General features: G+C 36.2%; 1 protein-coding gene across 4 annotated transcripts in view; it reads left to right on the top strand.

The window, feature by feature from the left end:
- Nucleotides 1-16,111, top strand: part of LOC106649168 (potassium voltage-gated channel protein eag) — a 127,969-nt gene that overhangs the window by 105,189 nt on the left and 6,669 nt on the right. For 3 of the 4 annotated variants that reach the window (XM_023463153.1, XM_023463152.1, XM_023463150.1), the window contains 5 exons: nucleotides 1,217-1,332; nucleotides 4,791-4,951; nucleotides 11,913-12,331; nucleotides 13,006-13,448; nucleotides 15,943-15,999. In XM_023463153.1, coding sequence (XP_023318921.1) covers nucleotides 1,217-1,332; nucleotides 4,791-4,951; nucleotides 11,913-12,331; nucleotides 13,006-13,448; nucleotides 15,943-15,999 — 1,196 coding nt within the window. The remainder of the gene's footprint in view (nucleotides 1-1,216; nucleotides 1,333-4,790; nucleotides 4,952-11,912; nucleotides 12,332-13,005; nucleotides 13,449-15,942; nucleotides 16,000-16,111) is intronic. The other variant, XM_023463151.1, reaches the window with a different exon arrangement.

Here is a 16,111-nt window from a genome sequence, read left to right as displayed (position 1 = left end):
GACGCTCTTCGGCCCGTTCATTTGACTCGTAATAAAATCAACTGCTTTTTTCTTCAAGCGTGTCATACTATAAACATCGGCCAGTTGTAAAATTCGCATAGCATTTTCTGCGCTTATCGCCGATATCAATGTCCTCTCGCACTCGGTCTTCAACTCCACGACTTGGTACTTTTCGGCGATCGTCAAAACTTCTCCGTACAACGACGACTGGACGAAATCGCCGACTCTGCCCGTGTAGATGTATCGCAACATCTCGACCACAGCCTCGCGACTGGCGTCGACCAGGACAACATCTTGTTCGGTCTTTTCTTCGAGCGATTCGCAACCGAAGGCGCGATCGAATACCGGACTGGCAGCGGCCAGCAGCACCCTGTGCGCGGTCACGTCCTCGCCGGACCTGGGTCGCAGCACGACGTCGCTGAACTTCTTATCCAGGAATGCATCGTCCAATCTCAATCTCGTTCCTGATCCTTCGTTCGTTACTTTTTCTTCAACGATACTTTCCGTGATTTCAGTCAATCCGGACAAAATTGCGAAGCCACGTATTTTCTGGTCAACGATGAAACTGGAAATCACTTCCTCCGAAGCACCCTCTTTAATATTGTAATGACTCTCTTCGATCTTGATTACGTTAATACCCTTGATCATCACTACCTTACACTTGCAGCGTAATCGTCGTTTTATCTCTTCCTTGCACTTGCACTTCAGAACCAAGCGCGCACTTGCGCAGTCCGAATCCGTTGTCAAGACGAAATGATACGCGCAATCGTCGAATTTATTATACACGGGAGATTTCCAGCTCTCGAATGCGGTATTCGAGCAGGCTATCGCCATCTCGTCGAGTCCCTCTTCGGCCTGTAAAATACGCAAGAGGTCTATGAAAGTTAACTCCGCGAAATATAACCCCATGATTATTCCCGAAAGATGCACTGAAACACGCGTTTGAGTCACGTCGAACTTGCTTTCCCCGAGTTTAAGTGAACTTTCACTTTCTAATTTCACGCTCCAACTTTTTGTAGCAACTACTGCGCGCGCGTCGCGCGAAAGGAAAGTATCAGAGAGAGAGAGAAGATTCGAACACAGTTGGCGGTACACATTACTGACCAATGTTTCAGAGTCACTCCGATGAAAAAGGCCCTTAATTTTCATTAATTGTCTGTATGAGAAAACTCTAGATCTTAACTTTTCACACTCGTATTATTTTTTTTTCTTGCAGCTGATCTTTCGCAAGGTGGCCGACGTGAGGCGAGAAAAGGAGCTGGCCGAAAGGCGGAAAAATGAGCCGCAGCTCGATCAGTCGCAGGACCACTTGGTGCGCAAAATTTTTTCTCGGTAAGGACGAATCGTATACGAATAGTTTGAATTATAACATATAGACATTTAGTTTCGAAATCGATGAATATAAACAAATAAAATAAAACACTGGTTGAATAAAATAAACGAGATGGTAAAATTTTCATATTTTACGACAGAGAAAAAAGTTTTATTGTCGTTTTTTTTTTTTAAAGAAAATATGATGAAATATGAAAATTCAAATTATCGTTATTTTGTTTCTTTCGCTTCGATACTCACTAACACACATTTTCATAAATTATTAATTTTTACCTCGATTAAGTTCTATTTTAGTAAAAAAAAAATTTCTTTCCACAAACATCGAATCGTTGCTGGTCATGTTTTAAACCTCAATAGATTTACGTTACGTGAATAAATGAACGAAATTTTTTTTTAAACAAATCATAACAAAAATAGAATATATGTCTCAGTAAGATTGAAAGTTTTTTCTTCTTAAAAAAATAAAAACAACAAAAAACAAAGTACTTATATGTGTGTGTATTATTGTAAAACGAAAAAAAAATTGACGATGCGGGGGATGACGAAAAATCGGCGGTGGCGAACGCACAAACACACACACGAACGAGAAAAGATTCAAGACCGACGGCGAGCCGCAGATCAGTATATCGCAGATCGCGAGGGCGAGCAATCGATCTAACCAGGACTCGGACGAGGAGCTCACCGTCTCCGTACTGCCACCTTGGCCGAGCTTTAGGCAATTTTATTTCATTTTTCTTACGTATTAAAAAAAAAACAACTTTTTTTACCCCCTTTTTTAATATAAAAACTTATTAACTTCCTCGTCATTATTATTATTATCATTATTATATTGTTTCCTTTTTTATTATCTATTATTCTGAATTTCATTATATTGATTATTAAAACTATCTTGTCTTATTATTATATCTCTATTCTATCTCTAAAATAACTTGACTATATATTCTGTCCTGTAATTTCATTCTTCTTTACAGCAGTAGACATGTAAAAGTACTTTATTTTTTCCAACTTCACTCTTTGTACAGATAAAGTTGAACTTTACTTTCTTAACAATTTTTTTCTCTGGTACTAGCATCATCCTCATTCACGTTCACCATTATTATTATTATAGCTGGCATCCGATGCATAAATCGCTAGAAAATTTATAACTACGCCAGTTATACAAAGTTTTGAACTCAAACATGTTTATTTGCTTTTAGTTATAATTTCTTCACTTACATTTACCTTTTTTTCTCTCATTACAGTTTCTCTCGCTCATCGTCGATTATCCAATCGCTCATTGTCATCTCTCGAATTATCATCAGCAAATCCATTAAAAAATAAAAACAAAAATCAAACCAACGTGTGATCCATTTCATTCTCATGTCGAACAAAAATAAGAGTAAAAATTTTATAAAAATGACAAAAAAAAAACACTTGTGACAACTCTCTACGAATAGATTAAGCATCAGTATAACATGCAAAAATGGTAAATCCACCTGTATTTATTCACACGAAATCCACAGTGAAATATTTCGATAAAAACAAAAAAAAAGAGCAAAAATAACCTTAGATTACACGCATTTTCAATTGCAACACGCAATGTTTACAAATGAGATGATATCCCAATCGAATATATCTAATCAAGTTATGTGTGCGTGTAACTTGGGTTTTTTTTAGACTGGTCTGTATACATTGAATTAAACATGTGCCAGTCTTCACCATTAAATTTTCATTTTTAGATCGACAACCATTAAAATAGATAAACTTTGTTGCGACAATTTTTTATGTACAATCATGAATGCTAGAGTGCTGTAAAATATCGCCTAATTAAATACTTAGATTTTTTCTCTCTCTAATATTGATATTTTGGGTAATTTTTCGTAATACATTATAAGTAACGTAAGAATATATATCAGGTAATAATTTTTTGCAAGTATTGAATGGAGTTGACATTGTTTTTCACGAATATCTTAACCATTGAATATTATTATTGTCTTTTTTACAATCCTTTTTATTAATTATTATTGCAACTGCTGCTGACTTGTGTAAAAATTGAGCACGACTTAAACGAAGCTTACATTAGAGACTTAGACTTTTGAAGTAAAGTAATATTGATACGAACTTTCTCAAATTTTTCCTCTCATTTCAATGCTAGCAAATTAGATATATTTCTACGATATGCGTAATGTATATTCTGCATGTGATAAAAAAATACACTCTAGGATTCAAATTAATTTTTGTACGTAATACATATTATAAATGATGAATTTTGAAAATGAAAAAACTTTGAATACTGCTTATTCGCATTTGACCTTTATTTTTCTTTCTTTCTTTTAATTTATTTTTTTGTACGTAGACCAACTGCACAAGCTGTGACAAGCTGTAAATGATCACTCTTTAGCCGTACATACAATCCGTCGGTATTCAAAGTTTTTTGTACACTCGTGGCATATGACGATGTATCGTATACATTTTGATATGCAGACGAAAAAAAAAGGAAGAAGTTGACGTTCGTCGATGGCGCCCTGTGTATACCGTACAGCGCGGCATCGATCGATCGCTGGAAAATATTTACAATTATTACGGTGTCACTTTTGCATCAATGCCAAATTTCGTCACATTGATATACCATATTATATATATATGACTTTTTACAATTTTTTCTCCAAAACCCGTAGGCACACCAAAGTAGGTTGCTCGTGAACACCTCAAAATTTTACATTATATATTATTATGGAAGCTGCTGTCCTTGTATTACCATAAAGCTCGACGATCCACGCGTATAATTTTATTCATTGGTAAAAATTTTGGCAAAACAAAACGACAAGCTCACGATCGAAATCAAGCTTCGTAGTTTATTTTCTATACATCTCAACATTTTATCAGAAAGTTTCTTAAATATTGGGCAAAATAGACGCCAACGTAGACGTATCTTATTTTTAGATTGCTATACGTAAAAAACTTCAACTTATATTTGAGCTGTAAGAAAAAAAAGTCTATAAATAAAAGACAATCGAGAGGACGAATGCATCGAAAGGGGGATGACCTTATATCGACGCCCTCTCCCCGACGAAAGCATCCGGTACCTTTCGATTATTCGACTGTAATATCGCCCGCTCGCCTGAATTTATTAACTACCTCAGACGACAAAAAACAAGAGACAAACAGAAATGTTTTCTTACTGCGCATTGTCGAAGCTTATTTGTATCTTCTTTTTTTATTATATCATATACTTATTGAATAAATCCAACAACAACAACAAAAAAATATACTATATAAAACCACAAGTATAAAAACGTTATATAGACGAAGCTTCGAATTCCTCTTAGTAGCTGTATCACCCACAACTTTTTTACGATTTTTCGCAATAAACTATATTACAAAACAAAAAAATGCCTGGAACATCACTTACTTGTCTACATAATTTTTGTCCTCTTCTTCTGTTTTTCCATCCTCTGGACCTACCGCATGATATACAGGTTTAGGAGAGAGAGACACGCGGCGGACGTGGAGAAGGGCGACGAGAAGGAGGAGAAGATCAGCAGCGGCTCGCTGGTGCGCAAAGTCGTCGCGGCGCCCGCAGAGCCCGAGGCTAGCGGCCCCGGCAGGCCCAGGGCGAGCAAATGGGGCCGTCTCTTAGGTGAGTGCGCACACTTTTTTAATATTATTTTTTTATTATTACCCCTATCCCATTTGCCATATTATGATTGTTTTTCTCAAATTTTCCAATGTAACCTCGAGATTCGAGTGAAAGATTATTATATTTAAAAAAGAATCGAGGCTGCATTGCTTTGTAAAAATTAATGAAACTCAAATAAGCTAGTATACGAAAAATCACTCTATTTATAATTGCGAGCATAATTATATATACATTTATACGATTGAAGAAACTTTTCAACTTGAAGAACCTCAATTTTTTAGCTGCAAGCTTGCTCATTAATTCCCCAAATCTTTATAAAGATTTTTTTGCATTTTTTATATATAGCTATATGTTGTATATGTACATGACAATGTATACAATATGTAAATATATATACACACACTCACTATATAAAAATAAAAAATAAGGAGATAAAAATAAAATTACCTCGGAACGTAGTGGACTGCCTCTCTCTCACTGTATTAAAAAATTTTTTGAGAACAAATAAGTTAACCCGAAAATCATTGAAATTTTTATTGAATCGAATTTGCTAAACAAGGTCTAAAAGCTCTTTTCACATTGAGGAAATCACAAATCCATGATATTATAGAGCTTAAAAAATATGGAGAAGCGACGAAGATTCCGATTTCGGAACCGGACGAGGATCTGTGGGACGCAAAAAGTATGTCGGACAAAAATTAAAAACACAGCCAAAACTGAAATTCCCGTAGGCTTGCTATAATTATGAGCGATTCTACAAAACAAAAATCCTTGATATTCGAGGCTGCGATTGCGATAGAAATTTTCGTTACTTAACGCGTGAAAAGTATGGAAAAATACGGGAATGACATAAGTTTTGTTAAATATTTTATCCATAGCTATTTTTGTGTTACACAGGACAATTAAATCGCGTTTTCATGTGAATATGACTACTTTTCTCTGACTCTTTTTATGGTGACCTTGAGACATCGAATAACTAAGAAGAATCCTGTAGGATTTTAAAAAATAGTATTGAAAAGGTGTAGTTTTTGGTGAATGTTGAATTCCACCGAGTAAATTTCCTTAGAAAAATATACTGTATTCATAGTGAACATAGGATGTACTTGAAAAAATTGACGACTAAAATATAGCGTAAACAGTTTACAAGTGTTTCCGTTCCCATAAACGTAATTAAACCGTAAAACAAAGCTTGCGTTGTCTAGAGCGAGCGAAGCATGCTGAAAAGTGACTTGTATTAAAACATTGACGTGGATATTTTATTTGCTAACAATGAAGAATATGCTTTAATTTCTCAAAACATTTATTGATTACTTTAAAACTAGGACATTGTTTTTTACCTGATGTGGTGTGTGTTAACATTAGAAGAACTCATGATAATATATACATCTCAACATAATTAAATACATTCATCAAGTTGTAATGCGTGCGCAATGCACCTTATTAAAGTGTCTATTGAGAAAACCATTACTTGAACATATCTTTCCTCATTTTTCACATGTATATTTGATGCCATTATGCATCTCATCAATGTGGATCTTAAGAGACCCCATATGTGCGAACGTCTTTCCGCATGTGTCGCACGAGAGAGTGAAACCTTTATGCGTTCTATCTATGTGGATTTTGAGACTATTCTTGTGTGAGAACGTCTTTTGACATATATTGCATGCATGTCTGATTTTATCATGCGTCGAATCAATGTGGATTTTCAGATAACGCTTTTGTGAAAATGACTTTCCGCATTTATCGCATGCATATTTAATACCACTATGCACCTCATCGATGTGGTCTTTGAGATGACCCTTTCGTGTGAATGTCCTTTCACATATACTGCATGAATGTTTGATTCCGACGTGCGGTACATTAATATGCTTTTGGAAATTACTCTTAGATGCGAATCTTTTTTCGCATATATCACATGTATGAGTGCTTTTATTATGCACAATATCGATGTGAGTTTTGAGATAATTTTTTGTTGAGAATTTCTTTCTGCATACATCACATGAATATGCGATTTTATTATGAACTGCATCGATGTGGGTTTTCACATAAGCCTTTTGTGAAAATGACTTTCCGCATTTATCACATGTATATTTGATGCCATTATGCATCTCATCAATGTGGATCTTAAGAGACCCCTTATGTGCGAACGTCTTTCCGCATGTGTCGCACGAGAGAGTGAAACCTTTATGCGTTCTATCTATGTGGATTTTGAGACTATTTTTTTGTGAGAACGTCTTTTGGCATATATTGCATGCATGTCTGATTTTATCATGCGTCGAATCAATGTGGATTTTAAGACTTTGCTTTGTTGCGAATGTCTTTTCGCAAGTATCACATGTATATTTGATGCCATTATGCATCTCATCAATGTGGACCTTAAGAGACTTCTGATGTGCGAACGTCTTTTCACATATACTGCATGAATGTTTGATTTTGATGTGTTTTGCATTAATATGTTTTTGGAGATTACTCTTAGTTGAGAATTTCTTTATGCAAATACCACATGTATGAGTGATTTTATTATGCACAATATCGATGTGAGTTTTGAGATAATTTTTCGTTGAGAATTTCTTTCTGCATACATCACATGCGTGACTTTTATCATTATGCGCTGTGATCTGTGTTGTAAGGTTATGTTCGTTTTTAAACTTTTTCGTCAATTTTCTTTTTTTACTTCGTTCGACTAGTTCACAATCGAGGTTCAAATTCAATTCTTCTGCAACGTCGCCAATACTTTCTTGTTTCACTTCTTCCGTGGTTTCCATTTTGATAATCTTTTGAGTTCCGTATTTTACATTGGGCTTGACGTCTTCACATTCAACGACTATTTGCACTTCGTTTTCAAGTTTAATTTTATGATTTTCCTCGCATAGCTGAAGCGTATGAGTCTGTCGAAGAATGAAAGATATGTGAACATTATTACAACGAAACAAATACAAAGCCGTTTACATATAATCAAAACTTACGGAATTTTCTTGCGGAAATGATAAGATTTGAAAGTTCTTAAGATCGGGTTTCTGATTCATCATTTCGCTATCATTTTCAATAAGGGCTGCCTCATTGGGCTCGTCCTTCACTCTAAAAATAACCCCAATTAGGTCAAGTATTAATTTCTAATAATTTTTTCAATATCATTCTCGAACAATGAAGAATACCTGATGGCATTGTTAAATAAACAAGTGGATTCCATCTTCGTGACTTGAAATTTCCTTAACAATTCACCGCACTTCGATTTCACACATCAAGCTAACCTCACGCGAAAAGACTGGCGAAGACGATTATGGCTAATTGCGTCGTGCGGAGCTTATGGAATGCACGTGCAAAATACCTCGTGCCGGGAGGTACGCAGTGAGTTCACGAATACAACGCATTTACGTAAACATCAGAATCAGCACAGCACCGATATGCTCTTATCCGCGGTTTTTCTGTGTAGTTTGAATTTAATTATTGAATGTTTTTAAGTCATGTTATGACATTTCGAAGTTAACTACTTGAACGAAGCACAACTAAGTGATAATAATTGTATCAATGAAGATGTGAATTGGGGGAGCTTCTTATAATTTTAAAGAACGCAAAAAATATGAACTGATTTAAATTAAATAATTAAATAGTTTAGTTGTTTTTTTTCAGTAAAATTTTTTGTATAAATCTGAATAAGTATCAATACAATATTTAAAAGTGTACAATCATCCTTTCTCCTCGCACTTGTCGAATACGTTATTATTATAGTCTTTGTGAACCGCCCACCGGTGTCTGAGCAATTGCCTTTTTTCTCCAAATTTTTGCTCGCACTTGTCACATTCAAAATCTTTACGACCTTCATGTACTGTCCTTATGTGGGTGACCAAAAGTGATTTTTGTACATATTTCTTCTCGCACTTGTCGCATGCATAATCTTTCCGACCTTCGTGGATTGTCTTCTGGTGTAAAAGTAAAGTCCATTTTTGTCCAAATTTTTTTTCGCATTTGTCGCACGCAAAATCTTTACGACCTTCGTGGATTACCCTTTGGTGCTTTAACAAATCCGGTTTTTGTCCAAACTTCTTCTCGCACTTGGTGCATGCGTAGTCTTTTCGACCTTCGTGAACTGTCTTTTGGTGCAACAGCAAAGTCCATTTGCGTCCAAATTTCTTATCACACTCTTCGCATGCGTAGTCTTTGCGACCCTCGTGAACTGTCCTTTGGTGCTTTAACAAATTTACGCTACGCGTAAATTTACTTTTACACTTATTGCATGCGAAATCTTTACGACCTTCGTGGATTACCCTTTGGTGCTTTAACAAATCCGATTTTTGTCCAAACTTCTTCTCGCACTTGGTGCATGCGTAGTCTTTTCGACCTTCGTGTACTGTTTTTTGGTGTCTGAGCAAATGATGTTCAAGTCCAAATTTTTTATTGCACTCTTCGCATGCGAAATCTTTGCGACTTTCATGGACTGTCTTTTGGTGTCTGATCAATTGCATTTTTTGTCCAAATTTCTTCTCGCACTTGTCGCATGCGAAATCTTTGCGACCTTCGTGAATTGTCCTTCGGTGCAAAAGTAGATGCTGTTTTTTTCCAAATTTCTTCTTGCACTTGTCGCATGAATAATTTTTGAGACATTGGTGTACTGTTTTTTGGTAGTGAAGCAAATGCAATGATTGCCCATATTTCTTTTCGCACTTGTCACAAGCGAAATCTTTGCGGTTTTCATGCACTATTCTTTGATGTTTTTTCTCGCACTTTTTGTAAGCAAAATCGCTGCGACCTTCATGAAATTTTATTTGGTGGTTGAGCAAATCCTGTTTTTGTCCAAATTTTTTTTCGCACTTGTCGCATGGATAATCTTTCCGACCTTCATGTACTGTATTCTGGTGGTGGATCAAAATCAGTTTTCTTCCGAATTTCTTCACACACATGTCGCATGCAAAATCTTTACAATCCTCGTGGACTGCTTTTTGGTGTCTTATCAATTTTAATTTTTGTCCAATTTTTTTCTCACGCTTGTTGTGCACTGTCTTTATATGCACAAGCAAACTACGTTTATTTCCAAATCTCTTGGCGCACTTTTCGCATAAGTAGTCTTTGAAGACTTCGTGGAATATTTTGTTGTGTTTGAGTAAAGTTGATTTATTTTCAAATTTCTTTTCGCACTTACTGCATGAAAAATCATCGCGATCTTTGTGTGCTAATTTTTGGTGCGTAAACAAACTCGATTTTTTCAAAAATGTCTTCTCACATCTATTGCATGCAAAATTTTTGTGGCTTTTGTGTTCTGATATTTGGTGTCTACTCAAATGACTTCGAAACTCAAATTTCATTTCACATTTGTCACACGCGTAATCTTTTCGTTCACTGTGAATTGTGTTTCGATGTGATAACATACTTGATTCTAGTGTGAATGCCTCCTGGCAAATATCGCAAATATGTTTTTTGTCGTCTGGAACAATGTCGTGTCCATTTAAATTATTTTCCGAGACAACTTCCTCGGATTTTTTCTCACTATTATCCATTTTAATGTCTGAACTATACTGGTCTTATAAAATCTTTTGGTATTATGGCTTGTTTCATCGGGCAAGACAACATTCAAACTAATTAATTTTTACTATAGACATGATCAGTGTGTTGACGGACGATGTCAAGATGGTTTATGATATTATTGTTTATATAGTAATTACCGATTTATCTGTTGATACATTGTCGTTCTAAATTTGAACCAGTTTGAAATTTTAACTTAGCGACGATTTTTTTTGCTTTCTAAAACTAAATATTTCAAAATAATTCTCTGTAATATCGAGTCAATAGATCCTTGTACAATATAATATAATATAAAAGCTAAAAAATTATAATAACCCCATCATAACATGGTTGAAGTGCTTCATAATCCACTACTACAACTGTAAAATTAGGCAACGTAAATAAAGTTTTCTATGACATAAAACTTTTCGTGAGAATTTTCCTCAGTTGCTGTAAATGAAGCAATTTTGGAAGGTATTTTCTGGCTGTATTAATACGCAAATGAAATTTTTTCTCAATTCGATAACCAACCTAACAAATCAAAAGTTACACAGTAAACTGTGTTTAAATTTTAAAATGCGTTTAATTCAAAAAGTTTTATCAAAATTTTTCGCATCACTTGAAAAATCCAAAAATTTAAAATAAAATTTCGAAAAACTCACTCGTAATCTTTGAACGATTGCACAAAATTATCGGGTTAACAATTATCAAAAATTATAACATGTAAATTTCATCTTTTCGAATCCTGGTCAATTTTTCTTTAGATATTCATATGTCTTAAAGCCAAAAAGAGCGTCAGAGAATAGTTCCGAACCATAGATTTACCTAATTTTCATTGGTTCCGAATTTTTATTATGTTTCTAGGACCTCAATGAACAATTATCAACATCTATTATATGCTATTAATGACAAAAAGTTCAATCGCCTTGAATTTTAAGAATTTTTAATAGAATTGCTCATTCAAAATATTTATAATATATATTATTACGATTGAAGGCATAAAAAATCGCTCACGATTGCTACATACCAAGTAAAATTGCTTGAAACCAACCAACCAACCCCCTTTCTATATTTGATTCAGAGTAGTTGTGAAAACATATTTCCAGCGTATACATAAATAATTGCTATACTCGGCCGGATGGAGCCGCGGTCTACTTTCGCTTTGCAATTCATTACCAACAATGTAAATAATGTAAAAACTGTTAATCAAGATAGTAACTAGTAGGAAGAGAAACATTTAATTACGACAGGTAACACTCGTTGGAACCGCTATCCACACAATCTCTCTGACACAGGCAGGTGTAAATATGCTTTTAACAAAATTATACAATTTTTGATAAACAGAGATCGACAAAAGGAATAAATAAATTACACGTCTCTTGATCGTAGCGTATCGTATAACCTTGAGCCAACGAAATAACGCAATTTTTCTTCATATCGATTCGTAAATTTTCCTCGCACGCAGGAAGCTCAAGCTTGGACTCGGGCAGCGACGGCGGAAGCGGCCCCGAGACGTTCAAGCGCAGCCTCAGCCACCGGGGCGACTCGGGGGGCGGTGGCGGTGGTGGTAGCGGCAGTCGCTTCGGTGGCGGCGGCGGCGGACCCAGCTCCATGATGGTCGGCGGCCTCGGAGTGGGTTTGAGCAGCGGCGGCGTCGGCTCGAACAAGGTCTTCCCGAAGCTCGGCAAGCTCACCGGGGTGACCATCGAGGAGGACGTCGAGTCCAAGGAGATGTCGAGCGGCGGCGGTGGGAGCAGCACAGCCCTGGCGCTGCACGACAGCTCGAAGCAGTCGGCTCTGCAGATGCGCCGCCTCGAGAGCTACGACGGTGGACTGATCGGACAAAGCGGCCACGACAGGGAGATACTCGCGGCGGTGCTCGAGGTATGTCTCGAGATATTAATGATTCGACCGAATGATCAAAAATTATACCATTTAAAAATTTATCGAAAATACATATTATACATACAAAGATAATTGTATAAGTCAAATCGCGGTTTTGAAATATTTTGTCTATGAGATAAGTTCATTTGTATCATAAGTAAAAGTTTTCGAGCACAGTCAATGATAATGTTATTTATTAATTTGCATGAATTTCATGCAGGTATTAAATAGCCGTTTAATAACAAAAAAACTTGAAGCATTATATGACCATAAAATGTGATAAAAAAAACGTTAAACTTTTATCATATTTATGCCCAGTTTTAATAATAATCCTACATGTCAAAAAAACATTTTTGTATAATTTCGTAACTACATTTCTACCGGTATAAGCTTTATCAGATTTATTTAAAATTGATTGAAAAATATATTTCAAATTAAATGAATGAAATATCAAAATCGTTTATATCAAAATTAGAATTTATGCTATTGAATTTTTTTGAATATTGTCATATTCAATTTCATTATTCCTTTCGTGTTGTATACTTTTTAGACCATGATTATCGAATAATTTTTACAAATCTGTAGCGAAACGTATGATTAAATTAATATCGCTCGATCGAAAAGTAATTAGCGTTAACTCGAAGCGCATCTTATTATATTTGACGTATACGCAGGTCAAGGTCGATCTGAAGCTCGAGGTGCAGCGGGTGAATCAGCGCCTGGCGAAGATCGAGGACCTGCTGGCGCAGATAGTGACGAGGCTGCCGGCGCCGACGACACCGGCCACCCCGTCGCCGACTCCCACGCCGACTCCGTCGCCCGTGCCACCTCCCGCGCCGCCGCCTGCCAACCTGCTGATGACCACCGGCGGCAGTCCGTTCGCGCTGGCCCTGGCGAGGAGCCAGGCTGCAGCTGTGGCCGGCCCCTCCGGCATGTCGTCTTCCTCGGGGGCTGGATCCCCGCAGCAGCAGCAGCAGCAGCCGACGTGTAGTGGTGGCGGTGGTGGTCAAGGGCCGACGAGCCCCCAGACGCCGACCAGTGCACAGGCGAGCAGCAGCAGTCCCGACAGTAGACCGCCCTCGGTGTCGGCCACCACGCAGACCACGGCGCGCGAGAGGTGAGTCTGTTCGCTGGGACGTACGGTATAATAAGAAGAGTCGCGCGGATATACTTTTTTGACTCTCCCTCTGTGAGATCGAATTATCGACGAATCAAATTTTTAACCCTGTCTATAAAATTGGTCGATTAAGGGGTTTCCTTCGAAATGGTATGTTTTCGACTTATAGTGGAAAGTAAACTCTCTCGAAGTCGAATCAAAGAGTTCGCTGAGTTGAGGAGAATTTATCTTAAAAGTTTTCTTTAAGCAGATTTTTGACTTTTCGATTTATTTGATAAAATGAAACGGATTTAAACTTTATTTTCAACTTTTTTTACTTTTATTTTCTAACTATAATTTTAGAAAAAATAGCTTTGGCACAGTGAGTCATTGACAAAAAAAAACTTGATTATATACTTTCAATTTTCCGGTGACCACGTGAGCAAATTGTGTTTATTATTATGTATAAACAATAGTGGAGAATAAAATACTCTGTGTGAAACTTAATAGATCGGGGCATGATTGACAATTCCAGCTCAAAGAAGGCTTTCTTTCTTGTTTGCGGCGAGATTCGGTTTTGAGAGAGTCTATTACACTTAAAAAAATCTTTAGGATAGATCCATCAAAAGTAGACAGTTGGACCAGAAAAAGAAAATTGCAAATAATTTTATTATGGCCGCAAAATATCTTTTTTCCTATCCAGATGTCCACTTTTGATGGATCTACCCTGAAGGTTTTTCCAAGTGTAATTTTAAAATAAACAAAAAAGAAACACCTTCGATCCTCATCGATCTCACACAGAGAGAATTGAAAATTATCATTACAAACCCGCGTGCGGCGACGAACGATAATTGCCCCGCGAGGGTCGCGATCGTCTTATATGTGTGTATACTTTTCACTTAGTCCCCCTTACATAATAGTTGAAACTTTCAAAGCTATATAATATAAAGTAGCTATAGAGAATCTCTGCACATTAGAAAACCCTTCGATGTAGCACATATACTAGTAGTAGTAGAAGTAGCAGCAGTATTAGTAGCTCTAATGGATTGAATCATTTGCTTTAATATGTCAACTTTATAATGGATACGTATCACATACTACTATGATATATATAGATATATATATTTTAACGACTTGTGCACTTACATGATTGTTATCATCGTTACCTCCTTTTGAAGAGCTGAAGCACGAAGATGTAAATCACTGACCTATTCCATGTATCTCTCTCTCTCTCTCTCTCTCTCTCTCTCTCTCTCTCTCTTTCTATCTCACTCTCTATATGTTCTATATTTATAATATCTATATGTATGAACCTCTTGCTCTAAGTTAGTAGATGTATCTTACGTATGATTTATTGTTAATTTGGTTTTGAATATTCTGCAACAGATGACTTACAGAATATATTATTATTACTAAATATTACATGTATTTACTATACCGATATATATATTGTATACCATTTTACTGCACCAACTGGCACGAATTCCCTGATTGACTATCATGTAATCATCAATTTTCAATGTAATAATCCCCCTTTGCCGCTTCCTTTACTATATATGTATGTATACATCTATATGTCTAAATGTGTGTGTATAAGTGTGGTTAGTTTGAATGCCTACTTCGGCGAAAGGAAAATCGGCCATGACCCTCTATCTCTCTTGCAAGTTTGCCACATGTAATTGGCAAGTTGAAAATATCGTTTTAATTAATTCGGAAGGTACTTTCAACTTGGCAATTTGAAAGTCCTATATAACGTGGTACGACTGTAATTTCTACTCTCTCCCTCTCTCTATCTCTGTTTCTCTATATCTTTCTCTCTCTATCTCTATCTCTGTATGTGCGCATGTGATATATAGATGGCATACTTGGCAAATGAATGTAGTGTACCTAATAATCGTTTGATGTGTATATTATTAATTATCCCATCAAAGAGATTGAAGTATCCCCGAGCTTTTGTAGATTTTAATGACCGAGTAAATGTATAATGTCACACGTAAATAATCCACGTAATATGCACAATCGATCGAATTGAAATTTTGTTTTCATTTTAATCGGTGTAAAGTAGTCTTAATTTCCACTTGATTTTTATTCATTCGTCGCAAGGTAAAAATAATTTTTAAACATGAAAAGTAGTCATTGTTAACAGAAGCCAGATGGTAAATCAAGCGGTTTATCAGCGCTTACTAGCTTAAAAATCAACGTAAACGTTTAGAAAAGTAAATATTTCGAGAAACGGCGATGCGAATTGTTATTTTTATTCTGGTTTTGATGTTCCATTTCAGGGATCTATCTCAATTTTCGTTCAACAATTTATACTGACGGTTTAATAGTACTCAAGTTCTGTGCCTCTATAAAAAATTAATGCAGAGTTGAGCGAATATCGGGAAAGACACCTTGTTTTTGTGCAATAATCGTTGTTCTCGTCGTCTATTGTTTTTAAAAACAAAAAAGTCTCGTTAAATCTGTACTTATGAATTCATGAATCATGCAAAAAAAACATTTGTGTGTCATTTAGGAATTGGGTCTTGATCAGAAACTGGGTTCGTGCTGGTGTGCTTTACAGACACAAGTGGTAGGTATAGCCCACATACCTCTATACAATCCTAAGTCCATATCAATTCTAAAACTTGAAGAAAAAAAAACAGAGTCATATCTACGAACTTAGAGCAATTGTAACATCCCAA

This window comes from Trichogramma pretiosum, unplaced genomic scaffold, assembly GCF_000599845.2.
Source record: "Trichogramma pretiosum strain Unisexual culture from Peru unplaced genomic scaffold, Tpre_2.0 scaffold98, whole genome shotgun sequence".
Lineage (NCBI taxonomy): Eukaryota > Metazoa > Arthropoda > Insecta > Hymenoptera > Trichogrammatidae > Trichogramma > Trichogramma pretiosum.
Note: the sequence above shows the minus strand (reverse complement) of the source record. Positions and strands in the feature narration are given on the sequence as shown.